The sequence below is a fragment of the Aethalodelphis obliquidens genome, unplaced genomic scaffold, assembly GCF_003676395.1.
Source record: "Aethalodelphis obliquidens isolate GAN/ISIS:26980383/991018 unplaced genomic scaffold, ASM367639v1 scaffold154, whole genome shotgun sequence".
In the NCBI taxonomy this organism is placed as follows: domain Eukaryota; kingdom Metazoa; phylum Chordata; class Mammalia; order Artiodactyla; family Delphinidae; genus Aethalodelphis; species Aethalodelphis obliquidens.
The window spans coordinates 31,112-53,226 of record NW_020838098.1 but is presented as its reverse complement, the minus strand read 5'-3'; the positions used below and the strand labels follow the sequence as shown (position 1 = coordinate 53,226).

The 22,115-nt window shown below is 41.8% G+C and overlaps 1 protein-coding gene and 1 long non-coding RNA gene across 2 annotated transcripts; one reads left to right on the top strand and one right to left on the bottom strand.

Moving 5' to 3' along the window:
• The first annotated feature begins 3,258 nt into the window (after nucleotides 1-3,258).
• Nucleotides 3,259-7,201, top strand: LOC113616553 (uncharacterized). The gene is made up of 2 exons (XR_003431337.1): nucleotides 3,259-3,357; nucleotides 6,719-7,201. It is a non-coding gene; the product is annotated as an uncharacterized LOC113616553 (long non-coding RNA).
• Nucleotides 7,202-11,873: 4,672 nt separating this feature from the next.
• On the bottom strand, nucleotides 11,874-14,862 carry LOC113616555 (actin-like protein 7A). The gene is made up of 2 exons (XM_027099950.1): nucleotides 14,840-14,862; nucleotides 11,874-13,224 (listed from the first exon to the last, which is right to left on the bottom strand). Exons 1-2 carry the CDS (start codon nucleotides 14,860-14,862, stop codon nucleotides 11,874-11,876), a joined length of 1,374 nt encoding a protein of 457 aa, XP_026955751.1.
• Nucleotides 14,863-22,115: the final 7,253 nt, after the last annotated feature.

The window sequence follows — 22,115 nt, the reverse complement described above, 5'->3', positions numbered from 1 at the left end:
TCATCTATTTTTGTGTATATCTGCTCAGTCTCTTACACCTTAGGAGTATTTTTCAGAGTTTTGATTTTGATTCAGAAAGCCTGATTTATCAGTCAAAGTCCATTAAGGAAAACAAAAACCACAGCTATTATTTTATCAGAGAGAGTTTAACATATGGAACTGGTTAACCAAGTACTAGAGGCCTGAGAAGGCAGAAAGGGAATACAGAGAAGGAACGTTGAGATTGAAACTGTGGGAAGCCGCTTATACCCCTAAGGCTGAAGGAACAAAAGGAAGAGTTTGGGATTCTTAGAATTTAGACGCTTGGCGGTGAGGCCCCTGCAGAACTGGTTCTTGAACCTCTGAGAAGGTGGTGGCAGCCTGCTGGAGCTGGTATTTCCGAGAGGGCAGGATGAGACTGGTTCTAACTGTATAGAAATAAACAGAAACTTGAACGAACAGCTGCTGCGGGGTACAGAGCTACTGTTGAGTGAAAGCAAGCAAACAAGGGAACAAATTCCTTCCCCTTCCTCTATCCAGCCTTGCCCTGTCCCTCTGGTGTCTGCTACTGTTGGAGCATAACAGCTGTCAAAGGAGGGGTGTTTTCTCAGGCCCCCAGTCCCAGAATCATGAGCAGTGTATAGGAAGGGTGGGTTTGGAGCTGAGAGAGAAGCTGGAAATCAGCTCATCAGCTTACTGGGTCTTGATTTCCTCAGTTATAAATGGGGATAATACTCCCCTGTATACTTCACTGGAATGTTTTGAAGGTTAGATGAGAGGGTAGGTATAAAAGAATTTTACAAGCCATAGAAATAAAAACAACTGAGAATTAGCCTCCCATAAATACTTGAATTTACTGTAATAGGTACTTCTTAGAAGAAATGTGATCACTTTCAGAACTAGTGGTTTTGAAGCTAAAAATTTATAGTGCTTCCCCATGCCCTCCCTTATCCTCATCTATTCAGATCATGTTAACATCTAAGATAACAACTTATGAGTCTTCTAGGAGAAATGACCAGGAAAATTGTGTTTTTGCTTTGGTTGGTAAAGCATGGTAATGTCATCTGTGCAGGATACCATGAGTCACATGGCAGTGTTTTGAGCACGTGACATCACTGCTGAGAGTGCGCCAGGAGGGAACACGCAGACCTGAGTGAAGGCGAGGCGGAGGGCCTACAGTGTGCCTGCTGAGGCTCGTGCAGGTGTGGAATTCCTGCAAAGTCTCTTATTTATTTATTTATTTATTCATTCGTTTATTTTTATTTTTGGCTGCATTGGGTCTTCGTTGGTGCATGTGGGCTTTTCTTTAGTTGCGGCGAGTGGGGCCCACTCCTCATTGTAGTGCGTGGGCTTCTCATTGCTGTGTCTTCTCCCGTTGCAGAGCATGGGCTCCAGGTACATGGGCCTCAGCAGTTGTGGCACACAGGCTCAGTAGTTGTGGCCTGCGGGCTCTAGAGCACAGGCTCAGTAGTTGTGGCGCATGGGCTTAGTTGCTCCACGGCATGTGGGATCTTCCCGGACCAGGGCCCGAACCTGTGTCCCCTGCATTGGCAGACGGATTCTTAACCACTGAGCCACGAGGGAAGCCCCTTGCAAAGTCTCTTGTTTTACCTTAAACACGTGTGCAGAGTTTGCTTTCTCCTCCATGATATGCACAGAATTGTTTTAATGTAAAAATTCTCACAAATCTTTGAGTACGATCTGGTGCTCTGTGTATTCTATAACCTCTTATTATATCCCCTCCTTCCAGGGTATGGCTCGCTCATTTGGAAAGGACCAGGCATATATCACTGAGATTTTCTTTTTCTGTTTTTCCCCCATCATTACCTTGTTCTTCTGGTGGACAGGAGATGTAGTGGTCTGAATTGAGACTGGAGAAACTGGCAAATTAAAATCACATAAGTGTTTGACACCACAATGAAAATGAAAGGCTATTTATTGCTGGCAGAGATTTGGGTATTTGCAGTCATCAGAAGTATAAAATAATCTTTGCTGATTCAGTCTACTTTCTACTGGGTTAGTCAAAAGGTTCGTTCGTTTTTTTTTTTTTTTTTCGTAAGATGGCTCTAGTAGCACCTAGTTGTCTTTAACTTCACTCAAAACAACTTTGTTAAATAGTATGTGACAGCTGTCGTATAAGCGTGCATTTAAAAAAGACATTAAATTGGTGAATTTTTGTGTAGCCATTTTAACATTGAAGATGGAATTTTAAAAAAAGCAACATTTTTGGCATATTATGCTTTATTATTTCAAGAAAGGTAAAAACGCGACTGAAATGCAAAAAAAAAAAAAAGATTTGTGCAGTGTATGGAGAAGGTGCTGTGATGGATCAAGCATGTCAAAAGTGGTTTGCCTTCGCAAATCTCGTGCTAGAGATTTCTCGCTGGACGATGCTCCACAGTCAGGTAGACCAGTTGAAGTTGATAGCAACCAAATCGAGACATTAATTGAGAACAATCAACATTATACCACGCAGGAGATAGCTGACACACTCAAAATATCCAAATCAAGCGTTGAAAATCATTTGCACCAGCTTGGTTATGTTAATCGCTTTGATGTTTGGGTTCCACATAAGTTAAGCAAAAAAAAAACCTTCTTGACCGTATTTCTGCATGTGATTCTCTACTTAAACATAGTGAAAATGTTCCGTTTTTAAAACAAATTGTGATGGGCGATGAAAAGTGGATACTGTACAATAATGTGGAACGGAAGAGATCATGGAGCAAGCGAAATGAACCACCACCAACCACACCAAAGGCCAGTCTTCATCCAAAGAAGGTGATGTGTATATGGTGGGATTGGAAGGGAGTCCTCTATTATGAGCTCCTTCCAGAAAACCAAACGATTAATTCCAGCAAGTACTGCTCCCAGTTAGACCAACTGAAAGCAGCACTCGACGAAAAGCGTCCAGAATTAGTCAGTGCATAATCTTCCATCAGGATAACGCAAAACTGCATGTTTCTTTGATAACCAGGCAAAAAAGCTTGACTGGGAAGTTCTGATTCATCCGCTGTATTCACCAGATATTGCACCTTCAGATTTCCATTTATTTAGGCCTTTACAAAATTCTCTTAATAGAAAAAAATTCAATTCCCTGGAAGACTGCAGAAGGCACCTGGAACAGTTCTTTTCTCAAAAAGATAAAACCTTTTGGGAAGATGGAATTATGAAGTTGCCTGAAAAATGACAGAAGGTAGTAGAACAAAAGAGTGAATATGTTGCTCAATAAAGTTCTTGGTGAAAATGAGTCTTTTATTTTTACTTAAAAACCGAAGGCACTTTTTGGCCAACCCAATTCTTGGGTTCTAGGTCCCAGTTCTACTGCAAATGGTATCATGGTCTCTTATCATCAAGAGAAGACTTCAGTTCCTGTTCTTGGTTAGTATTTTTTTTCACTCTAAATTATTACATTAGTAAGTAGAAGGAATATCTTTTTGTAAGTATTGAGAAGGTTAGTAGTATTAGGAGAGAATGCGGAGTCGCTACAATTTTCCCTCAGTTCTAAGACTATATCTTTATTAAAATCAGTTTAATGCCTTTAGTGTTGGGATCCTGGGTGGAGGGCTGGGAAATCCAACATGACATTAAAGGTATAATTTTTAAAAATTGTTCTGACATACACACTTGTCAGTGCAGTGGCATACACTCATCCACACAGGCACATTACAGTTGAAGTTTGAGTCTAAACAGTCTAATTTGCATGTACATTTTAAGGATTCATCTGAATCATTTTTGGCTATTGGCAGTTTTGCATTGTGTCTTGGGGACATTTTCATATTCCTTGCTTAAGAGCTGGAACTCTTTAGTCATCCTTAGGATTGACAGTATAATTTGAAAACAAATTCAAAGAAGATTAGCATTTCACCTGCATTTCCTATTGAATTATACCGAAAATGTTTTGTTTATTTGGATGTTTTGTTTATTTGTTGGGGGGAGAGGATTCTCTTCAATTAGGTTACACATTCCTCAACAAAGTTAAAAGCCCTAAAGGCTTTCTTTTGAAAGTCGGTTAAAAACTCCTTTTTTTTTTTTTTTTTTTTTGGCCGCAGGGGATCTTAGTTCCCTGACCAAGAACCTGGGCCCTGGCAGTGAAAGTGCTGAGTCCTAACCACTGAACTGCCAGGGAATTCCCTAAAAAACTTTTGACAGATCAGTTTGGTGCCACAGTATTCACCCTTCATGTGGCTCAATCAAGCATAGCAACTTCTTTTTAGCTTTGAAAAGGTGGCAATTTTTACGGCTGCTATTTGCATTCCTGGCATGTGAGAGGCAACGTTCTGAAATTTTTTCATTTAAATGCTATACTCTGGTAGCATTTTTTTTTTTTTTTTTTTTTTTCGGTTCGGGGGGCCTCTCCCTGTTGTGGCCTCCCGCTATTGTGGCCTCTCGCGTTGCGGAGCACAGGCTCCGGACGCGCAGGCTCAGCGGCCGTGGCCCACGGGCCCACCGGCCCAGTCGCTCCGCGGCATGTGGGATCTTCCCAGACCGGGACACGAACCCGTGTCCCCTGCATCGGCAGGCGGACTCTCAATCACTGCGCCACCAGGGAAGCCCACTCTGGTAGCATTTTGACGGCATTTGAAGTAGACTTTGTGGGAGCCATGTCAAGTTTAACTTTCATGGCTTATGTTGCTACCAGGAATAAATGAACCACCTTCCGTTCCAGCTAAGCTCAAATAGCCAGACAGTTAACTGCTGTATCCCTAGATCCCCTTCTTCCTGGAGGCTGGCAAGCTGCCTTTGGTATCAGCCCCAAAACGTACACTTATTTCTGAGATGCTAACAATTCATCTCAGACCAGAGGCAGTTTGGTAATTGTTTAGTTTGTAATGTGTCTAATCCAGTTGTGATTTCTGTCCCCTGTTTTCCTTACTGCTGGCTTGATGTTGACCTTCAGGTCAAGTTCAGTCACAGCTTTCTCTAGGGTGGTCTAGTTGGCTTTATCAAAGAGCACTTCCATTTCCCAGCTGAGCCTTAAAGACTTTAAAATTTTGAGCCTTCTCATTATCAGAGTATGTATTATCAGTGTCCCTGTGTAGGAACTCTAGTGTAGATTGTGTAGGAAAGGAGAAGTTCTCATAATCCTAAAAGAGGCAGATGAGCTACTCACAAAATTAGTTCCTCTCAAATATTCCTCACCTGCCCCTTCCCAGATAACAGTAGTAGGGGGATCAGTGACTTGATGGGGCATTTTCTGATTGCTTCACGTTAAGATGCAACGTAGTACCATGCAGGTTGATTGCAAGTCTTGCAAAAATGTAATCCATTTCATAAAATGGATTAACGTTTTACCAGAGTAGCGCTTAAATCATGGCCGAATTAGACTTGTTATAACTGATAACAAAATTACTTCAAATGAGTATGATTTGACTATCAAAGGATTAAGAGAAGTCTTTGGAAAAACTGATAAAACCCTCAAAATATTTTTGTGAAACGACTCCCTCTGTGCTGTGAAATTCAAATATGGAAATGTGAAAGATGTCATGTCCTGCTGTCATACAGTTTGTCAGAATAATTTCTTTCCTGCCAATAAGTCAGTACTTGGTATTTATACATAGTTAAGTCTAAGAATCAAATATAATTGTACTTATGCCTAATTTTTAAAAATAAGATACACTATTTTCAAAACTTGTTTCTTTTTTAAAAAGCAGATAAGGTGTCATTGAAAGTTTAGTTACTATTTAACATGAAGTTATGGGGCTTGTTAACCATGAATTTAAGTAGCCTTTTCCAATATTGTTAAATAAGCAAAACCTCTTGTAGTCTTTTTGTCTATATACAATAGATTTTTGTTTGGGAGTGTAGGGAGTAGTAATTGTATGTGAAATTATAATACTGTTATGATTAGTAGAGAAAATCTGGATTGTACAGAAAAGTATGTCAAAGAAAATTAAGACTTGATAATTTGTAGTCATACGTGTGTACATGCATGTGTATATGTATAATGAAAATCATGTTTTTAAAACATTTTATCTGGAGCATTTTTCTCACATTTTAAAATATTCTCGTAAAAGAATTTTTCATGTCTGTATGGATCATATGTATAGGTGTACCATGAATAATACTGAGAAAGAATGTCTCTCTATATACATATTTTCTCATGTCTCTACTTCCTGTGTATGATTTCTACTTAAGTAAGAGACTCCATAAATCTAACTGAAAGAGGGCCTGGGAGTGTTATCTAACAGTGACAAATTTCCCCCAACCATCGCCCTCCTCTTCCAGTTATTTATTTATTTTTTAAGTAAGGACATTTTTATTGATCAGTGTGTTTGTAGAAATTTTTATTATAAGTGTTTTCTGTCCATTAACTTTACTTACTGAATACACGCCACTCTTATAATTGAGGTAAATTTTACATACAGTGAAATGTACAGCTCTTTGGTGTATAGTTTGGTGAAATTTAATACATGTATACGGCCTCGTAAGCACCACAACCACCACCCCCTCCCATTTGAAATACAGAACATTCTTCCACTTTGAATCACTCAGTGGGCATTTTTTTCTTCAACCCTCCCACATGCCTAAAGTTGAAGTGGGATTCCTCTTCTCGGGGCAGGGCCTCCAGGCTGTGTTTGCTCTGACCAGGAGGTTGTTAGGGTGACAGAAACATTAACTCTGGTTCTGATGGTCGTCTTGTAGGTGCAAAGCCCAGTCGCCTAGCTTTAGCTTAGAGTTACTGCCTCAGCTCCCACCAACATGAAGGAGTGTGTCTGTCACATTTTCTCTTTCCTTTCAGATGCTGAGCTTTTTATACCACCAAAGATCAACAAAAGAACCCAGTGGAAACTGAGCCTTCTAGAGTGACTCTGACCCCAGTTAGGAGGGCTCTGGCAGAGAAGGCTGTTTTCCTTCCACTCCTCACTCCTCGAGGCCTGGCTGTTGGGAAGTGGGAAGAGTAAGACCATCTACCTTAGCATTACGGAGAGCTGCTCTGTACAGCAGACCTCAGCAGACACCAATTCTATTTTATTTTGCATATAATTTTAATCATTAAGCAAGACTTTAAGCTTTAACCCATATAGCACCATTTTGTAAAAATTACTGTTCTTTTACTTAGTGCTTATTGAGAGCATATTTCTGGTATTTATGGTAATCAGGACATTGGGTTTCATTCCCAGCTACAGGTTGGAATCATACTGGAACTGTAGACAAATCACAGAATTGATTTGTGCCTCAGTTAATTGGGAATGTTTCGTGGCTGCTACCTCAAAAGTGTGAAGAAAAGTAAAGTAATGTTTTTAAACTGTTTTATGTTCCTTGAGGAAAGCATTATATATAAACAACATGGCTATTAGTGCTCCTAACATTTGGTCAAATTTCATCATTTAAATGATTTCACCTTGAACTAAAGCAGAATGAAAAGCGAAATCTATCCTTTGATATTCTAAGCCTTCCTATGCTGACAGCGGTTATTTTGTAGTATCTTGCCAGGTCATGTGCTTCCAGTTATAACTGGTTTGAGCCTCCTATCACTACAGGGTCCATACGGACTATTTTCATTGCCTGTGAATGTTCTGCTAGAGTTAGCAGTGTTAGAGCTGGAACAGATTAGAATTTCTGAAACAGTATTGCGTACATTTGGGATGGTGAGCAGTGTGCATCATAGGCATGAACAGTAGTAAGTTACTCCTTTTTCTCCAAATGTTGCTTCTTTTAACATAGTGTTTTTGTCAGTATCTAGGCCATTTCATTTATTTTTCTTTATGGTGCTTAACTGACCTATGTCTTTTAGTTATTTTCTTTGAAGCAAATGAGAATTTATCTCTTTTTGGTGAGTCCAGAAAAAGCTCAGTTTGTTTTGACAACAGTTTTGTGGCTGACTCTTGGGTAAGGTTAACAATCTCTTTCATGCTTTTAATACCAGAACCAGACCTTTATTACTCTATGTAGACTAACAGGAAGTCAGAGTATAGGTATACCCAGAATTGTGTAACTAAAGAAGCCTTTCCCTAATATAGCAAAATGTAAACTATAGAATCTAGGTGTGTTCACTGTATAATTCAACTTTTCTGTGTGTCTGAAAATTTTCACAAAATAATAGAAAAAGAAGATCTATAATTAAGTGCCCAACATTGAAAGGTTGCAAGTGCTTTTTGACTACTCTGTAGTGTGGATTAATGAACATGGTAACTTATATGACATTTTAATATATTATAGTACTCTTGCTATGGATAATAGTAAAGGGACCCATGCTGATGGGTTGGAAATAGAAGTAAATGTGCCTGTTTATAATGGTGTGACTTTGCGTGGATGTTCACTTTCCTTGAAATACTGTATGGAAACAGCAAGAAAGAATTTGTGTGAATACAAATGACTATCAATTACTCTCTCCTCTGAGCGAGATGGAATTTTATTCATTTGGAGAAGGAGCAGGTGGGAGCAGACCATCCAAATTGAAGGCAGAAGGCAAAGTCAAGGGTGAATTTATGGGGGGAAATGCTGTGTATAGGCAAAGGAGAAACTCCTGGGAGTGATGAATGCTTAATTTTGGGGAAAGAGTCTATCAAGTTCTAAAGAGGAGTATATAATTCTTCCCCCAAATTTTGGCTCTTCCCAAATTCATGTTGCAGGAAGCTAAAAGCCTCAGTTATTTAGTTTGTTCCATGGAATCAGCTTTGTTCAGATGCTCCAGACATCAAGAGGAAACTTGCAGAGGATTGTCTCCTGTAATCAAAGTGTATTTTATATTTAGACTTTTTGAAAAACTGAGGCAGAAGCTAATGTTTTTATTATGACTTTATGAGTACAGCTTGGTGTTATTTCTTAGCACTGCTGCATATTTTAAAATAAATTTATTTTTCACATATATCTACATATATACACACATATTTATGTGTGTATATACATACATGTGCACACATCTGAGGGATTTTTCATAGCCATAATTGAGAGGATGTTTTTAAAAATAAACAAAACTGACGACTCTTAGTAATTTAAGGTGACTACAAGTTTGGGAAGCAAAATTAGCTTTTTTTCCTCCTCCTGTGCTGGCCCATAACCTTCTTTGCTTCACTAGAAGCACCACCTGGACAAGTCCTTGGGAGTCTTTGGCTGTCCTTCCTTTTCTGTCATATTTAGTAGTAACTGAGTTGAGGATGAACATCTTAGAAGCTCGGTAACCATAAATATCCGAGATCTGTAGACAAGCCAAAGTTTATATTGGTGATGTTTGGCAACCCTGAAGGCCTGCTCTTGATTCCTATTTTCTCTGTGCTCCCTAAGCCCTTGCCTATGCTTCATGCCTACAGTGGGCTGTTCCACCATTATTCTTACTAGCTTTGAAGTCCCAGGAACTTCAAGACCAACAGATGTCCTCTTGGTATACGGAAAGAACAAAGTCATGGGTCCACTCATCTTAGTGTCCTTGAACAAAGTCATTTAATCTCACTGAATCTTGCTTTTCTACAACCTTGTGTGCCCACTGGGATAACCTGGGTTTCTCAGCCTTGGCACTGTTGATAGTTTTGGTTACGTCATTCTTTGCTGTCCTGTGCCTATAGGATGTTTAGCAATATCCCTGGCCTCTACACATTTGATGCCAGTACTACGTACCCTCTACTCCTGTTATGATAACCACCAATATCTTTAGACATTGTCAAATGTCCCTTGGGGTTCAAAATTGTCCTCAGTTGAGAACCATTGGGCTAAGATGACTTCCAAATACTTACTAAAAACTATTCATCTTTTTTAATGTGTGAGGAGGATTCTTTTTTTCTGCAAGGGTGATTTATATGGATCAAGTGAGAGAATTCATAAATGTGCTTTGAAAGAGATTACACAGTTGTTTACCCTTATATTGGTATTTTTCATTTTAAAATGCCGTATAGCATTTGGTCCTAGGATGGCCTGGGAGTTCCCATTCTCCAGAACCACCTCTCATGCCTCCCCTTCATCAAGACCCTCACCTTTTTCGGGGTAATAGACTGGGGGTTCATAGACCCTTAAGGGATCTAAAATAGAATATTTCTGTAATCCTATGTATTTTATTTGATACAGTTAAAAATAGTATTCTATTATTCTGAGGGGTCCATAGGCTTTACCACCCTGCCAAAGAGGTCCAAAGGTTAAGAATTAACTAAACTTCAACCTACCCATCAGTGAATGCTCATAGAGTGTTGACAGTAGTGGTTTGGGCAGAAACTGAGGTGAACAAGGCATACCTCTCTCAAGTCAATGTACCCAACTCTTAGCTGATTCCCTGATCCTCCAGGGTAAGGCTTAGTCCTTGCTGACTAAGCTCTTCTGTGGCTATTTTTGCTTCCCTACTCTAGCTTGCTGGTGCCAGCCAGCTGTGCTTACTTACCAGGCCTCCAGGGTGGAGCATTTAGGTCTTTCAAGGCTGTCTAGGCAAACCTGGAGGCTATGAGGGTGGTTCTGTAGGGCTTCTCCCTGGGAATGGTAGAGATGCCATCGCTCTCCTATGAGTGATTGAATGTGTGTGTCTTTGGGTGTACGTGTGGCTCAGGATCATAGTAAGGCATTTGGACTCCTTATAAGAGGTAGAATTCTACAAGATAATACTAGCTAACAACCCTTGGGATCACCTCCTGGAGGCCACACACTGGTATTCAGGTGTTTACCTCTGATATTTACATCAGCTGTGTGAGGTAGGCATTTGAATTCAATTTTACAGGTGAGCAGACTCAGGTCACACAGCTAGTTGGTAGCAAAACAGTTTCAAATCACAGAGTCTAAAGCCCATGTTCTTTCCACTATTTTATGCTGCCTGCCAGTGTTGGAGACAGGGCAGAGAATGTACTGGGGACTCCTCTAAAAAACGGAAGGTCCAATTATAAACTGCCCCGCAGGAAATGCCACAGAACATGCTGGGCTCTGGAAAGGCTTCCCGGACCATGAAGATCTTTATGTTCCTTCAGTTCCTTAGTTGGGTTAGAATGACCAGCATGGACCAGCCTCCCATAAACCCACATTGCAGAACTGGCAGCCTTTCTCCCGCACCCATTCCAGACTCCAGTTGTATACCCTGCAGGTTGATGGAGAATCCAGTCTGGTTGGAGAGGAGCATCTGCTGCTTGAAGTGTCTGGAGAATGGCTGTGGGTTGCATCCTCATGACCTTAGTGCTGATAACCCAAGACAAATCTGCCCCCAATTTTTTAAAGGGGGAAATCTATACAGCATCTATTCCCTGAAGAGTTTTTCCCTTAAGATACACATATCTTGCTCATAATACACCAGGCTTCAGCAGCCAGTCACCATGATGGCTTGGTAAGAACTGGTATCGAGACATAAATGACTACTGGAACTAAAAGAAAGTACAGTTAAAGCAGGCATCAGACATCTTCATCAGCTCTTTCCAAGTCTTCAGAGTCACTGATCAAGTGTGAAATGCACTCTGCTGCTTTGTGGGCGACTGAACCATTACAGCATACTTCCTGTTGGTGTTTATTGAAAGGGATCGTCTTATAGGCCACAACAGCATTTGCTCTATCTACCTAATCTATCTTTATCACACTCCCCCTTCCAAGCAGAGTTTAACAATACTGTAGTACCTAAAGTGGGGAATATACAAAATAAGGGACAGAATAATTTTAGAGGTAGTTTCTCCCCCCAATACTTAAGCAATTAAACTATAAGCTACGTCTTTTTGGTCCATAATCACTCCCCCCTTCTCCCCCCCCACCCCCCGCACTGCCCGTCTCCTTCACCCAGCCCCCGCTGTTGTTTTGGCAAATGGACATTTTAAGGCAGATGCTGCATGTATGAAGTCCTCATTGCATGAGGAAATAGAGAAATACATTGTGGAGGGAAACGCAAGGATTGTTTAATACTGCAGGAGTGAACTGGCTGGCTCAGCTCCCTATGTATGGGATGGGTGCTCACCCAGCAAAGCTGACGCATGGCCACCACAGCAACCATGCTTCATCGGAGTTCAGAAGCACCTTCTGTAGAGGAAGAAAGGCCCATGTTCCTCATACTCAAAGCGGTGGACCCACAGTGGTTGGAAGCCCTGAAGCGATGGTAGGAGGGAGCCACCCGTCCACACTGCAGTGTCTCTTTCGGGCAACACGTTTACCTGGGGGGTGTCATTAGGACACATGCTTCTCAGCTCCTTCTGCAGATGGTTAGGGAAACCGCTGAGCATGGTGCTCCCCCCACAGAGTAGGATATACCCCATGAGGTCTCGTTTGAGGGTGATGTCACACTTGTTAAGGCAGGACACTGTCTGGGTGTGGAGGCCCAGCTGCATGGACTTGATCAGAGAAGGCTTGAAGAACATCTCTGAGCAGAGGAACCTTTCCTGGCACAGGTATATCTCCTGCCCATCCAGCAGGGTGTACTGGATTGTATGCTCAGTAGCTGGGACTTTCTTCTCTTCAGTGGGGATCAGGGCCACAAAGCAGCATTTCTTCTTGATGTCCTCCACAATGCCCAGCTGGTCCTCAGTGAAGTGTTTCCCCAAATTGTTCATCAGGCCCATTAAGTAGGTTGTCAGGTCAGAACTCGCGTAGTCCAGCCGTCCAGTGATGCTGGGCAAAGGATAGCCCTCGTAGATGGGAACTACATAGGACACACCGTGGCTGACCTCCACAACCAGGCCAGAGGTCCTTCCATAGGAGTACATGGACAGGAGGGACTGGTAGGCGATATGCATTGCGGGAGTTTTGAAGGTCTCAAACAGCATTTCAGCATACTTCTCTCTATTTGTGTGTGGTCTCAGGGGTGGGTCTGAAACCAAGGCGGCGTGCTCCTCTGGGGCAATCTTCATCTCTTGATGGAAAAGATATTCCCAGATATCCTGCACTGTATCCCAGTCCATGATGATGCCATGTCGCAGAAGATTAATTAGCTTGAGACAAACTTCTGGGTTGATAAGCTCGTGCCACACAAATGTCTCCTTGTGATTGTCCCCGGTTTTGGCCGTCTCCATGTAGGGTTTGCCCACTGTGGGTGAGATCATGTGGGTGGGCTTTGGCAGCCCGGCAAAGCCACATTTACAGTAGCCCGTGCCAAGGTCCACGACCACTGCTTTGGTCAACTCTAGCTTGGGCTTCTTATTGACCACAGGTGATTTTGTAGGTTCTTCTGGCTCTGAACGGTTGCGGCGAACCCACACTGCCTGCTTCGCTGGGCCGTCCTTTAACGAGGCAGTCTGGAGGACCTGTGTCTGCAGGGAGTCCTGTTCACCCGTTCTCTCGGAAGGCCAATCCCCTATGATTGCTGCCTGTGGAGCCCACACGCTCTCAAGAGCTGTTTTGCTCTCAGAAAGTTCCTCAATCCCACTGGCCTCAAGGCCTGAAAGGCTTAAGTCAGAGGGCAACTTGAGAATTTCCCCAGTGATGACACCACTGATTATGACATAATCCAGTGTCCCAGGGCTTTCTAGATACTGGGAACCTTTGTGTGGGTTTGTGTGGGAACCTAACCTCCTGTGTTAGGGTAGATTTGAAATAGTGTTTCTGAAGGGACTTACTTTTTACTAAATTTTGTAGTAAACCTGGTTTATCCAATCAATTAATATTCATTGAGTGCTTACTATGTGCAAGGCAGGCAGCAGTGAAAAAAAAAAGACAAAAATCTCTGCCCTTGTAGAGTTTACATTCTAATCAGTGGGGGTTGGGGAGAGGCAGACAATAAACAAAATAAATATATGTTAGAAGATGTTAATGGCAAAAGAGAAAAGGAAGCAGGGAAGGCTGGGGAGAGGGTGGCTGTGTTAATGTGCCATGTAGTTTTCTCCCTGAGACAGTGACACTTGAGTGAGGACCTGAAGGAAGTGAGGGAGAGTGCCATGTGTATATCGGGGAGCAGCAGGTGCAGACGACTGTGGGTTAGAGCAGGGTCTGTAAACTCAGGCCTGCAGCCTGTTTTTCTTAATAACGTTTTATTGGATCACAGCCATGCTCATTCGTTTACATGTTGTCTATGTCTGCTTTTGTGCTACAACATCAGAGTTGAGTCATTGCAATAAGTACTGTATGGCCTGAAAAGCTGAAAATGAGTATCGACTATCTGGCCCTTTGCAGAAAAAGTTTGCCTATTCCCAAGTTAGAGGATTCCAAGAAGACCAGTGTGGCTGCAGTGGAGACAGCAAGGAAAAGTAGAGATGGGAGAAGGGGTGGGGGATGGAGAGCAGCTCACGTTAGGTCTCATAGGCCTTTGCTAGGACTTTGGCTCTAACTCTGTGTGAAGTCAGAAAGCACTAGAGAATTTTGAGCAGAGAGTTGACACCATTTGATTTAGATTTTAGCAGGACCAATGGCTGCTATGGTGACCGTGCCAAGCACTTCTGTCCCGCCTATTTCTTAGGGCAACCTGCAAAGGAATTATTTTTGGACACATATTTGCACACATACTCCTCCTTTGTCCAGGTCATTGGGTTGACAATGAAATTAGACCCTACAGTCCCACTGATGAGAACACTGAGGCTCTCGGGTACATAGCTCACCCAAGGATATCCAGCCAGCAGTGCCAAGTTCTGCTGACTGCGACTTCTTCCCAGGGGTGTCCCTTGATGGGACCCAACATGTGTCTCTGAGGCTGCTTGGCCACTGTATCACATGCCATCTCTGAAGCTGGGCCTGTTGGTGCTGACACCTGCTGCTCTCAAGGCGCCCAGGATCCATCCTTATGTTATGCAGCACTGTGCTCTTAATAAGGAGGCAGTCACTACAATGGTGGGCTTTCTCCTTTAAGGAAGTTACTGGGGATGCTCTTTACTCCTTTTGGGGTATGAGAGAAGAAAAGGACCAAGTCTAGTTTCATAAGCCTTGTGACTATGTGATAGGGGCAGCTTCTTGGTTCAATGGGTAGAGGAGGAGATGGTATTGAACTTTGAAAGAAGAATAGGAAAGTACTTTTCTCTATGCCTGGCTGCCTGAGAAATAGCTTACTTACCTCTGCTTTTCAGGGGTTTGCATGGCCAACTTGGATTGTCTGACTTTATTTCAAGAGAACTTGTATGACAACCAAAGGTGTATTTAGTTTAGAATCATCCATTTTCCTTCTCCTCAACCCACCTCTTGATTTCTGAGAAATATGCAGCTGCTTGGTACATTTTTACTGCCCTGGAGTCCTGTAAGAGGCTCTACTAGTTTCCTATTGAGGCTGTGACAAATTACCACAAATTTAATGGCTTAAAACACAAATTTATTATCCTGCAATTCTGGAGGTTAGAAGCCCACAGTCTGTCTTAGTGGGCTAAAATCATGGTCTCAGCAGGGCCTCGTTCCTTCTGGAGGCTCTAAGGGATAATCCTTTTCCAGCTCCTAGATGCTGCCTACCTTCCTTGGCTTGTGGCCCCTTCCTTCATCTTCAAAGACCTCTCAGACTTCTGCTTCCATTGTCATATCTCCTTATCTGAACTTGACCCTCCTGTCTCCCTCTTCTTAAGATAATTCTGATTACTTTGGGCCCACCTGGATAATCAAGGATTGTTAATCTCCCCATTGCAAACTTCTTAGCTCACATCTGCAAAGTCCCTTTTACCATGAAAGGTAACATATTCACAGGTTCCAGGGATTCAGATGTGGACATCTTTGGGGGACCATTATTCACCCTCTGTCACTCGACCTGTGCATCCCACTTCACTAAGACACTCAGAGCATGACATGCTCTGTTTCACAGGCTCCTCCCCCACTGCTCATGCTTGCTGTCCTTAGTGCTTTCTGTCATCATAGGTGGGAGAAGTGATGTGCTAGCTTAAGGCCAATTGCTCCATCTGTAAGGTCCATGGGCACAGGGACTGTCAGGGTCCATCTCCACATCCTTCAGGCTAAAGCCAATGGACCCATTTCACTCCTTTTACTTCACCTCTCAGGATTATGCATACTTGGATGCTGTCTCCTGATGGAAACCCTTTTCCCCTTAGCTTTCACGTCACCCTTTGTGACCCTTCTCTCTGGGTCAGCACACAGTGGTATCAATGACGGAAAGATATAAAGACTGTTGGCACACTGAACCCAAAACCTCCACTGCCTGGCACATGCAACCCTGCACACTTGTCACCAGCCATCTAAGGCGTATGTGGGCTCCTGGGGTCTCTGGTGAGGTCCCTCTAGGTAGAGACACTCTATGTTGCTCATACTTTCTTGGGCCGTATTTTCTCATGGGATAACACCTACTTTTGCTCCTCTGGCCCAAGACCAAAAAAAACATGAGATGATCCTTCTGGAAAGCAACGCTGAGGCTCTCCCCTATCGTGGAGAAAGAAAACGTGAAAAAATTAGACCAAGAAACACATTTCTCCCTGAGGTGGTATCCTTGCTCTTAGTTTTGTTTTTTGGGACACCACCCACCCTTGACCTTTGGAGGAAAGGTGAACCAGGCCCTGTAGCTTTAGCAGCTATGGAGGGAAGAAAGAGAATCTAGTAAGGAAAAGGCCAGTGTACAACATTTCTTTTCACGAATGCAGATTCCTAGATCCCACCCCCACCTTACTGAATCTGAATGTTTCGAGCCTAGGACTGTTGAGACCTAGGAATCCAACTCTTCAATATGTTGACATTTGGGAAACTGAGTCAAGCTCCCAGCAAAGAAAAGAATTCCTTGTCAGACAGACAGTGAGCCTCATTCCCAAAGCTCAGCCCTCAGTGTGATAACCCCAATTCTAAGACTAACCAGTTCCCTCGAGGTGGAAGGGAAAGGAGCTGTCTTCAGAAGGTGGAGATACTCTGTTGTTTCTCTTTCCCGAGCTCCATAATCCACAGCCTAGTGGCCTCTGGACATCTCTAAGTCAGCATGCCCCAAATGGAACTCATTGCCTTCCCCTGTATAACCGCTCTTGCCCCTGTATCCTCTGTCTATATACGAGGAGCCCTACCATCCACCTAGATGCTCAAGCCTGAAACCTGGAGGCAGTGGATAGGGATCAAGCTGATGAGGGGATATAGCACTATCAAAATCAGATTCGACTAACATTTTGAGTAGTTTGCCCAAGCTCAGATTATAATAATGAAGCTATATTTGAACTCGGGTCTTCTGAGTCCAATTCCTTACTCCTCTTTCTATTCTGTACTGCCTTTCCATAAGGAGTGGAAGAAGAGGAGGCTTAGGGGGGTCCACAAGCATCGCCTTTAAATAGCTTAAGTGTTGTCACATGGAAGAATTAGCTTGCCTTGCACAACCTCAAAAGTAGACCCAAGACCAATTAATGGCTTCTTCAGAGAGGTACAGATGTCAATCCAATGTGAGGAAAAGTTTGTCCCTCACAGCTGTCCGTGCCAGATCAAGTGTTTAATCCTCAGGTTCTGTGATTTTGAGACACCACCAATGGAACTTGGTGGTGCTCATAACTGTAATCCTTATAAAGTTGTTGCCCACATAATCCAGTTCCAAGAAACAATTCAGCAAACAGAAATCCCCACGAGTTATTTATTAATGTTCCACAGCATTATTTCTTATGTCTTAACAATCCCTCTTTTCTTTCCTATCCACGTCACCTAATCCTTCAACTACTTCTGCCCTTATTAATTTTCCCAGAAAACTTCCTTAGCCCCAGTTGTTTCTCTTCCCCTCTTCCTCCTGTTTCTTTACCAAAGCCCTAATCTGTCTTTTTTTTAGAGCGGTGACAGTTTGGTACAGAGGACCCTATGGGAACCTAATAAATTTGTTTGTTCTGGATGACAGACCATCTTTGCTTGGGCAGAGGAAAGGGATTCATCCTTCCCTCTTCCTCACTCCCCACATCTAATCATCTAATGTAAACGCAATGCTAGAGGCTAGAGATGTCACAGGAGCCTATGTGAAAGGGTCTCAAATGTTAGACTAAAAGCTTGGATTGAATTGAGGACAGTTGAGAACCAACAAATTAGATTAGATTCTACCTTCTGAATTTCTTTAGAACCTGCCCCTTCCTTTTTTTTCCACACTATCACAGCCCTAGCTTAGGCCACCTTCAAGCCTTACAAGAATTTCTTCAACATCCTCCTTTTAGATCTCAGAGACTTGTCCCTCCATATTACAGCTAAACATGAATCATTCTAAGATTTTGTCCTGGAAACCAAATCTGACCACTCACCTGCTTAAAGGCTTCATTGGCTCCCCAGCTGTTGTCAGTTTAATCCAAGCCCTAACCTCTAGCATTTGAGGTCCTCCCTAGTTGCTCCCATGACTGCCTTATCCTGATCTATTTTTCCAAACACTTCAACAACTGGAAGCTCTCCACCATGCCTCCCTCGAGTGTTTGCTCAGGCTGTGCTCTCTGCTCTGGATGGCTTTCCCTCCCCTTAGCTACCTGACAAATATCCACCTATCTTGCAGTACTCTACGTAGGCAGCACCTTTCTGAAGAACCTTCTGACTCCCTCCCTCCGTTGTGCGCCTCTGTTCTCCCAATAGACGTACACCTGCAAACTCCTCTGCATCCATTCATCTTCTTCCCAACTAGACTGGGCACTGCTTGTGGCCAGGTTTCTTTCATCAGGGCCTACACACTCTTTTTTTTTTAACATCTTTATTGGAGTATAATTGCTTTCCAATGGTGTGTTAGTTTCTGCTTCACAACAAAATGAATCAGTTATACATATACATATGTTCCCATATCTCTTCCCTCGTCTGTCTCCCTCCCTCCCACCCTCCCTATCCCACCCCTCCAGGTGGTCACAAAGCACCGAGCTGATCTTCCTGTGCTATGCGGCTGCTTCCCACTAGCTACCTCCCTTACGTTTGGTAGTGTATAAATGTCCATGCCTCTCTCTCGCTTTGTCACAGCTTACCTTTGCCCCTCCTCATATCCTCAAGTCCATTCTCTAGTAGGTCTGTGTCTTTATTCCTGTCTTACCCCTAGATTCTTCATGACATTCTTTTTTCTTAAATTTCATATATATGTGTTAGCATACGGTATTTGTCTCTCTCTTTCTGACTTACTTCACTCTGTATGACAGACTCTAGGTCTATCCACCTCATTACAAATAGCTCAATTTCGTTTCTTTTTATGGCTGAGTAATATTCCATTGTATATATGTGCCACATCTTCTTTATCCATTCATCTGATGATGGGCATTTAGGTTGTTTCCATCTCCGGGCTATTGTAAATAGAGCCGCAATGAACATTTTGGTACATGACTCTTTTTGAATTTTGGTTTTCTCAGGGTATATGCCCAGTAGTGGGATTGGTGGGTCATATAGTAGTTCTATTTGTAGTTTTTTAAGGAACCTCCATACTGTTCTCCATAGTGGCTGTATCAATTTACATTCCCACTAACGGTGCAAGAGGGTTCCCTTTTCTCCACACCCTCTCCGGCATTAATATTTTCTAGATTTCTTGATGATGGCCTTTCTGACCGGTGTGAGATGATATCTCATTGTAGTTTTGATTTGCATTTTTCTAATGATTAGTGATGTTGAGCATACTTTCATGTGTTTGTTGGCAGTCTGTATATCTTCTTTGGAGAAATGTCTATGTAGGTCTTCTGCCCATTTTTGGATTGGGTTTTTTGTTTTTTTGTTATTAAGCTGCATGAGCTGCTTATAAATCTTGGAGATTAATCCTTTGTCAGTTGCTTCATTTGGAAATATTTTCTCCCATTCTGAGGGTTGTCTTTTGGTCTTGTTTATGGTTTCTTTTGCTGTGCAAAAGCTTTGAAGTTTCATTAGGTCCCATTTGTTTATTTTTGTTTTTATTTCCATTTCCCTAGGAGGTGGTTCAAAAAGAATCCTGCTGTGATTTATGTCATAGAGATTTCTGCCTATGTTTTCCTCTAAGAGTTTGATAGTTTCTGGCCTTACATTTAGGTCTTTAATCCATTTTGAACTTATTTTTGTGTATGGTGTTAGGGAGTGATCTAATCTCAGACTTTTACATGTAGCTGTCCAGTTTCCCCAGCACCACTTATTGAAGAGGCTGTCCTTTCTCCACTGTATATTCCGGCCTCCTTTATCAAAAAGATAAGGTGACCATATGTGCCTGGGTTTATCTCTGGGCTTTCTATCCTGTTCCATTGATCTATATATCTGGTTTTGTGCCAGTACCATACTGTGTTGATTACTGTATCTTTGTAGTATAGTCTGAAGTCAGGGAGCCTGATTCCTCCAGCTCCATTTTTCGTTCTCAACATTGCTTTGGCTATTCGGGGTCTTCTGTGTTTCCATACAAATTGTGAAATTTTTTGTTCTAGTTCTGTGAAAAATGCCAGTGGTAGTTTGATAGGGATTGCATTGAATCTATAGATTGCTTTGGGTAGTAGAGTTATTTTCACAATGTTGATTCCTCCAATCCAAGAACAGGGTATATCTCTCCGTCTATTTGTATCATCTTTAATTTCTTTCATCAGTGTCTTATAATTTTCTGCATACAGGTCTTTTGTCTCCTTAGGTAGGTTTATTCCTAGATATTTTATTCTTTTTGTTGCAATGGTAAATGGCAGTGTTTTCTTGATTTCACTTTCAGATTTTTCATCATTAGTGTATAGGAATGCCAGAGATATCTGTGCATTAATTTTGTATCCTGCTACTTTACCAAATTCATTGATTAGCTCTAGTAGTTTTCTGGTAGCATCTTTAGGATTCTCTAAGTATAGTATCATGTCATCTGCAAATAGTGATAGCTTTACTTCTTGTTTTCCGATTTGGATTCCTTTTATTTCCTTTTCTTCTCTGATTGCTGTGGCTAAAACTTCCAAAACTATGTTGAATAAGAGTGGTGAGAGTGGGCAGCCTTGTCTTGTTCCTGGTCTTAGTGGAAATGCTTTCAGTTTTTCACCATTGAGGACGATGTTGGCTGTGGGTTTGTCATATATGGCCTTTATTATATTGAGGAAAGTTCCCTCTATGCCTACTTTCTGCAGGGTTTTTATCATAAATAGGTGTTGAATTTTGTCAAAAGCTTTCTCTGCATCTATTGAGATGATCATATAGTTTTTCTCCTTCAATTTGTTAATATGATGTATCACGTTGATTGATTTGCGTATATTGATGAATCCTTGCATTCCTGGAATAAACCCCACTTGACCATGGTGTATGATCCGTTTAATGTGCTGTTGGATTCTGTTTGCTAGTATTTTGTTGAGGATTTTTGCATCTATGTTCATCAGTGATATTGGCCTGTAGTTTTCTTTCTTTGTGACATCCTTCTCTGGTTTTGGTATCAGGTTCATGGTGGCCTCGTAGAATGAGTTTGGGAGTGTTCCTCCTCTGCTATATTTTGGAAGAGCTTGAGAAGGATAGGTGTTAGCTCTTCTCTAAATATTTGATATAATTCGCCTATGAAGCCATCTGGTCCTGGGCTTTTGTTTGTCAGAAGATTTTTAATCACAGTTTCAATTTCAGTGCTTGTGATTGGTCTGTTCATATTTTCTATTTCTTCCTGATTCAGTCTTGGCAGGTTGTGCCTTTCTAAGATTTCGTCCATTTCTTCCAGGTTGTCCACTTTATTGGCATAGAGTTGCTTGTAGTAATCTCTCATGATCCTTTGTATTTCTGCAGTGTCAGTTGTTACTTCTCCTTTTTCATTTCTAATCCTATTGATTTGAGTCTTCTCCCTTTTCTTCTTGATGAGTCTGGCTAATGGTTTATCTGTTTTCTTTTTATCATCTCAAAGAACCAGCTTTTAGTTTTATTGATCTTTGCTATCGTTTCCTTCATTTCTTTTTCATTTATTTCTGATCTGATTTTTATGATTTCTTTCCTTCTGCTAACTTTGGGGTTTTTTTTGTTCTTCTTTCTCTAGTTGCTTTAGGTGCAAGGTTAGGTTGTTTATTCGAGATGTTTCCTGTTTCTTAAGGTAGGATTGTATTGCTATAAACTTCCCTCTTAGAACTGCTTTTGGTGCATCCCATAGATTTTGTGTCGTCGTGTCTCCATTGTCATGTGTTTCTAGGTATTTTTTGATTTCCTCTTTGATTTCTTCAGCAATCACTTCGTTATTAAGTAGTGTATTGTTTAGCCTCCATGTGTTTGTATTTCTTACAGATCTTTTCCTGTAATTGATATCTAGTCTCATAGCGTTGTGGTCGGAAAAGATACTTGATACAATTTCAATTTTCTTAAATTTACCAAGGCATCATTTGTGATTCAAGATATGATCTATCGTGGAGAATGTTCCATGAGCACTTGAGAAAAAAGTGTATTCTGTTGTTTTTGGATGGAGTGTCCTATAAATATCAATTAAGTCCATCTTGTTTAATGTATCATTTAAAGCTTGGGTTTCCTTATTTATTTTCATTTTGGATGATCTG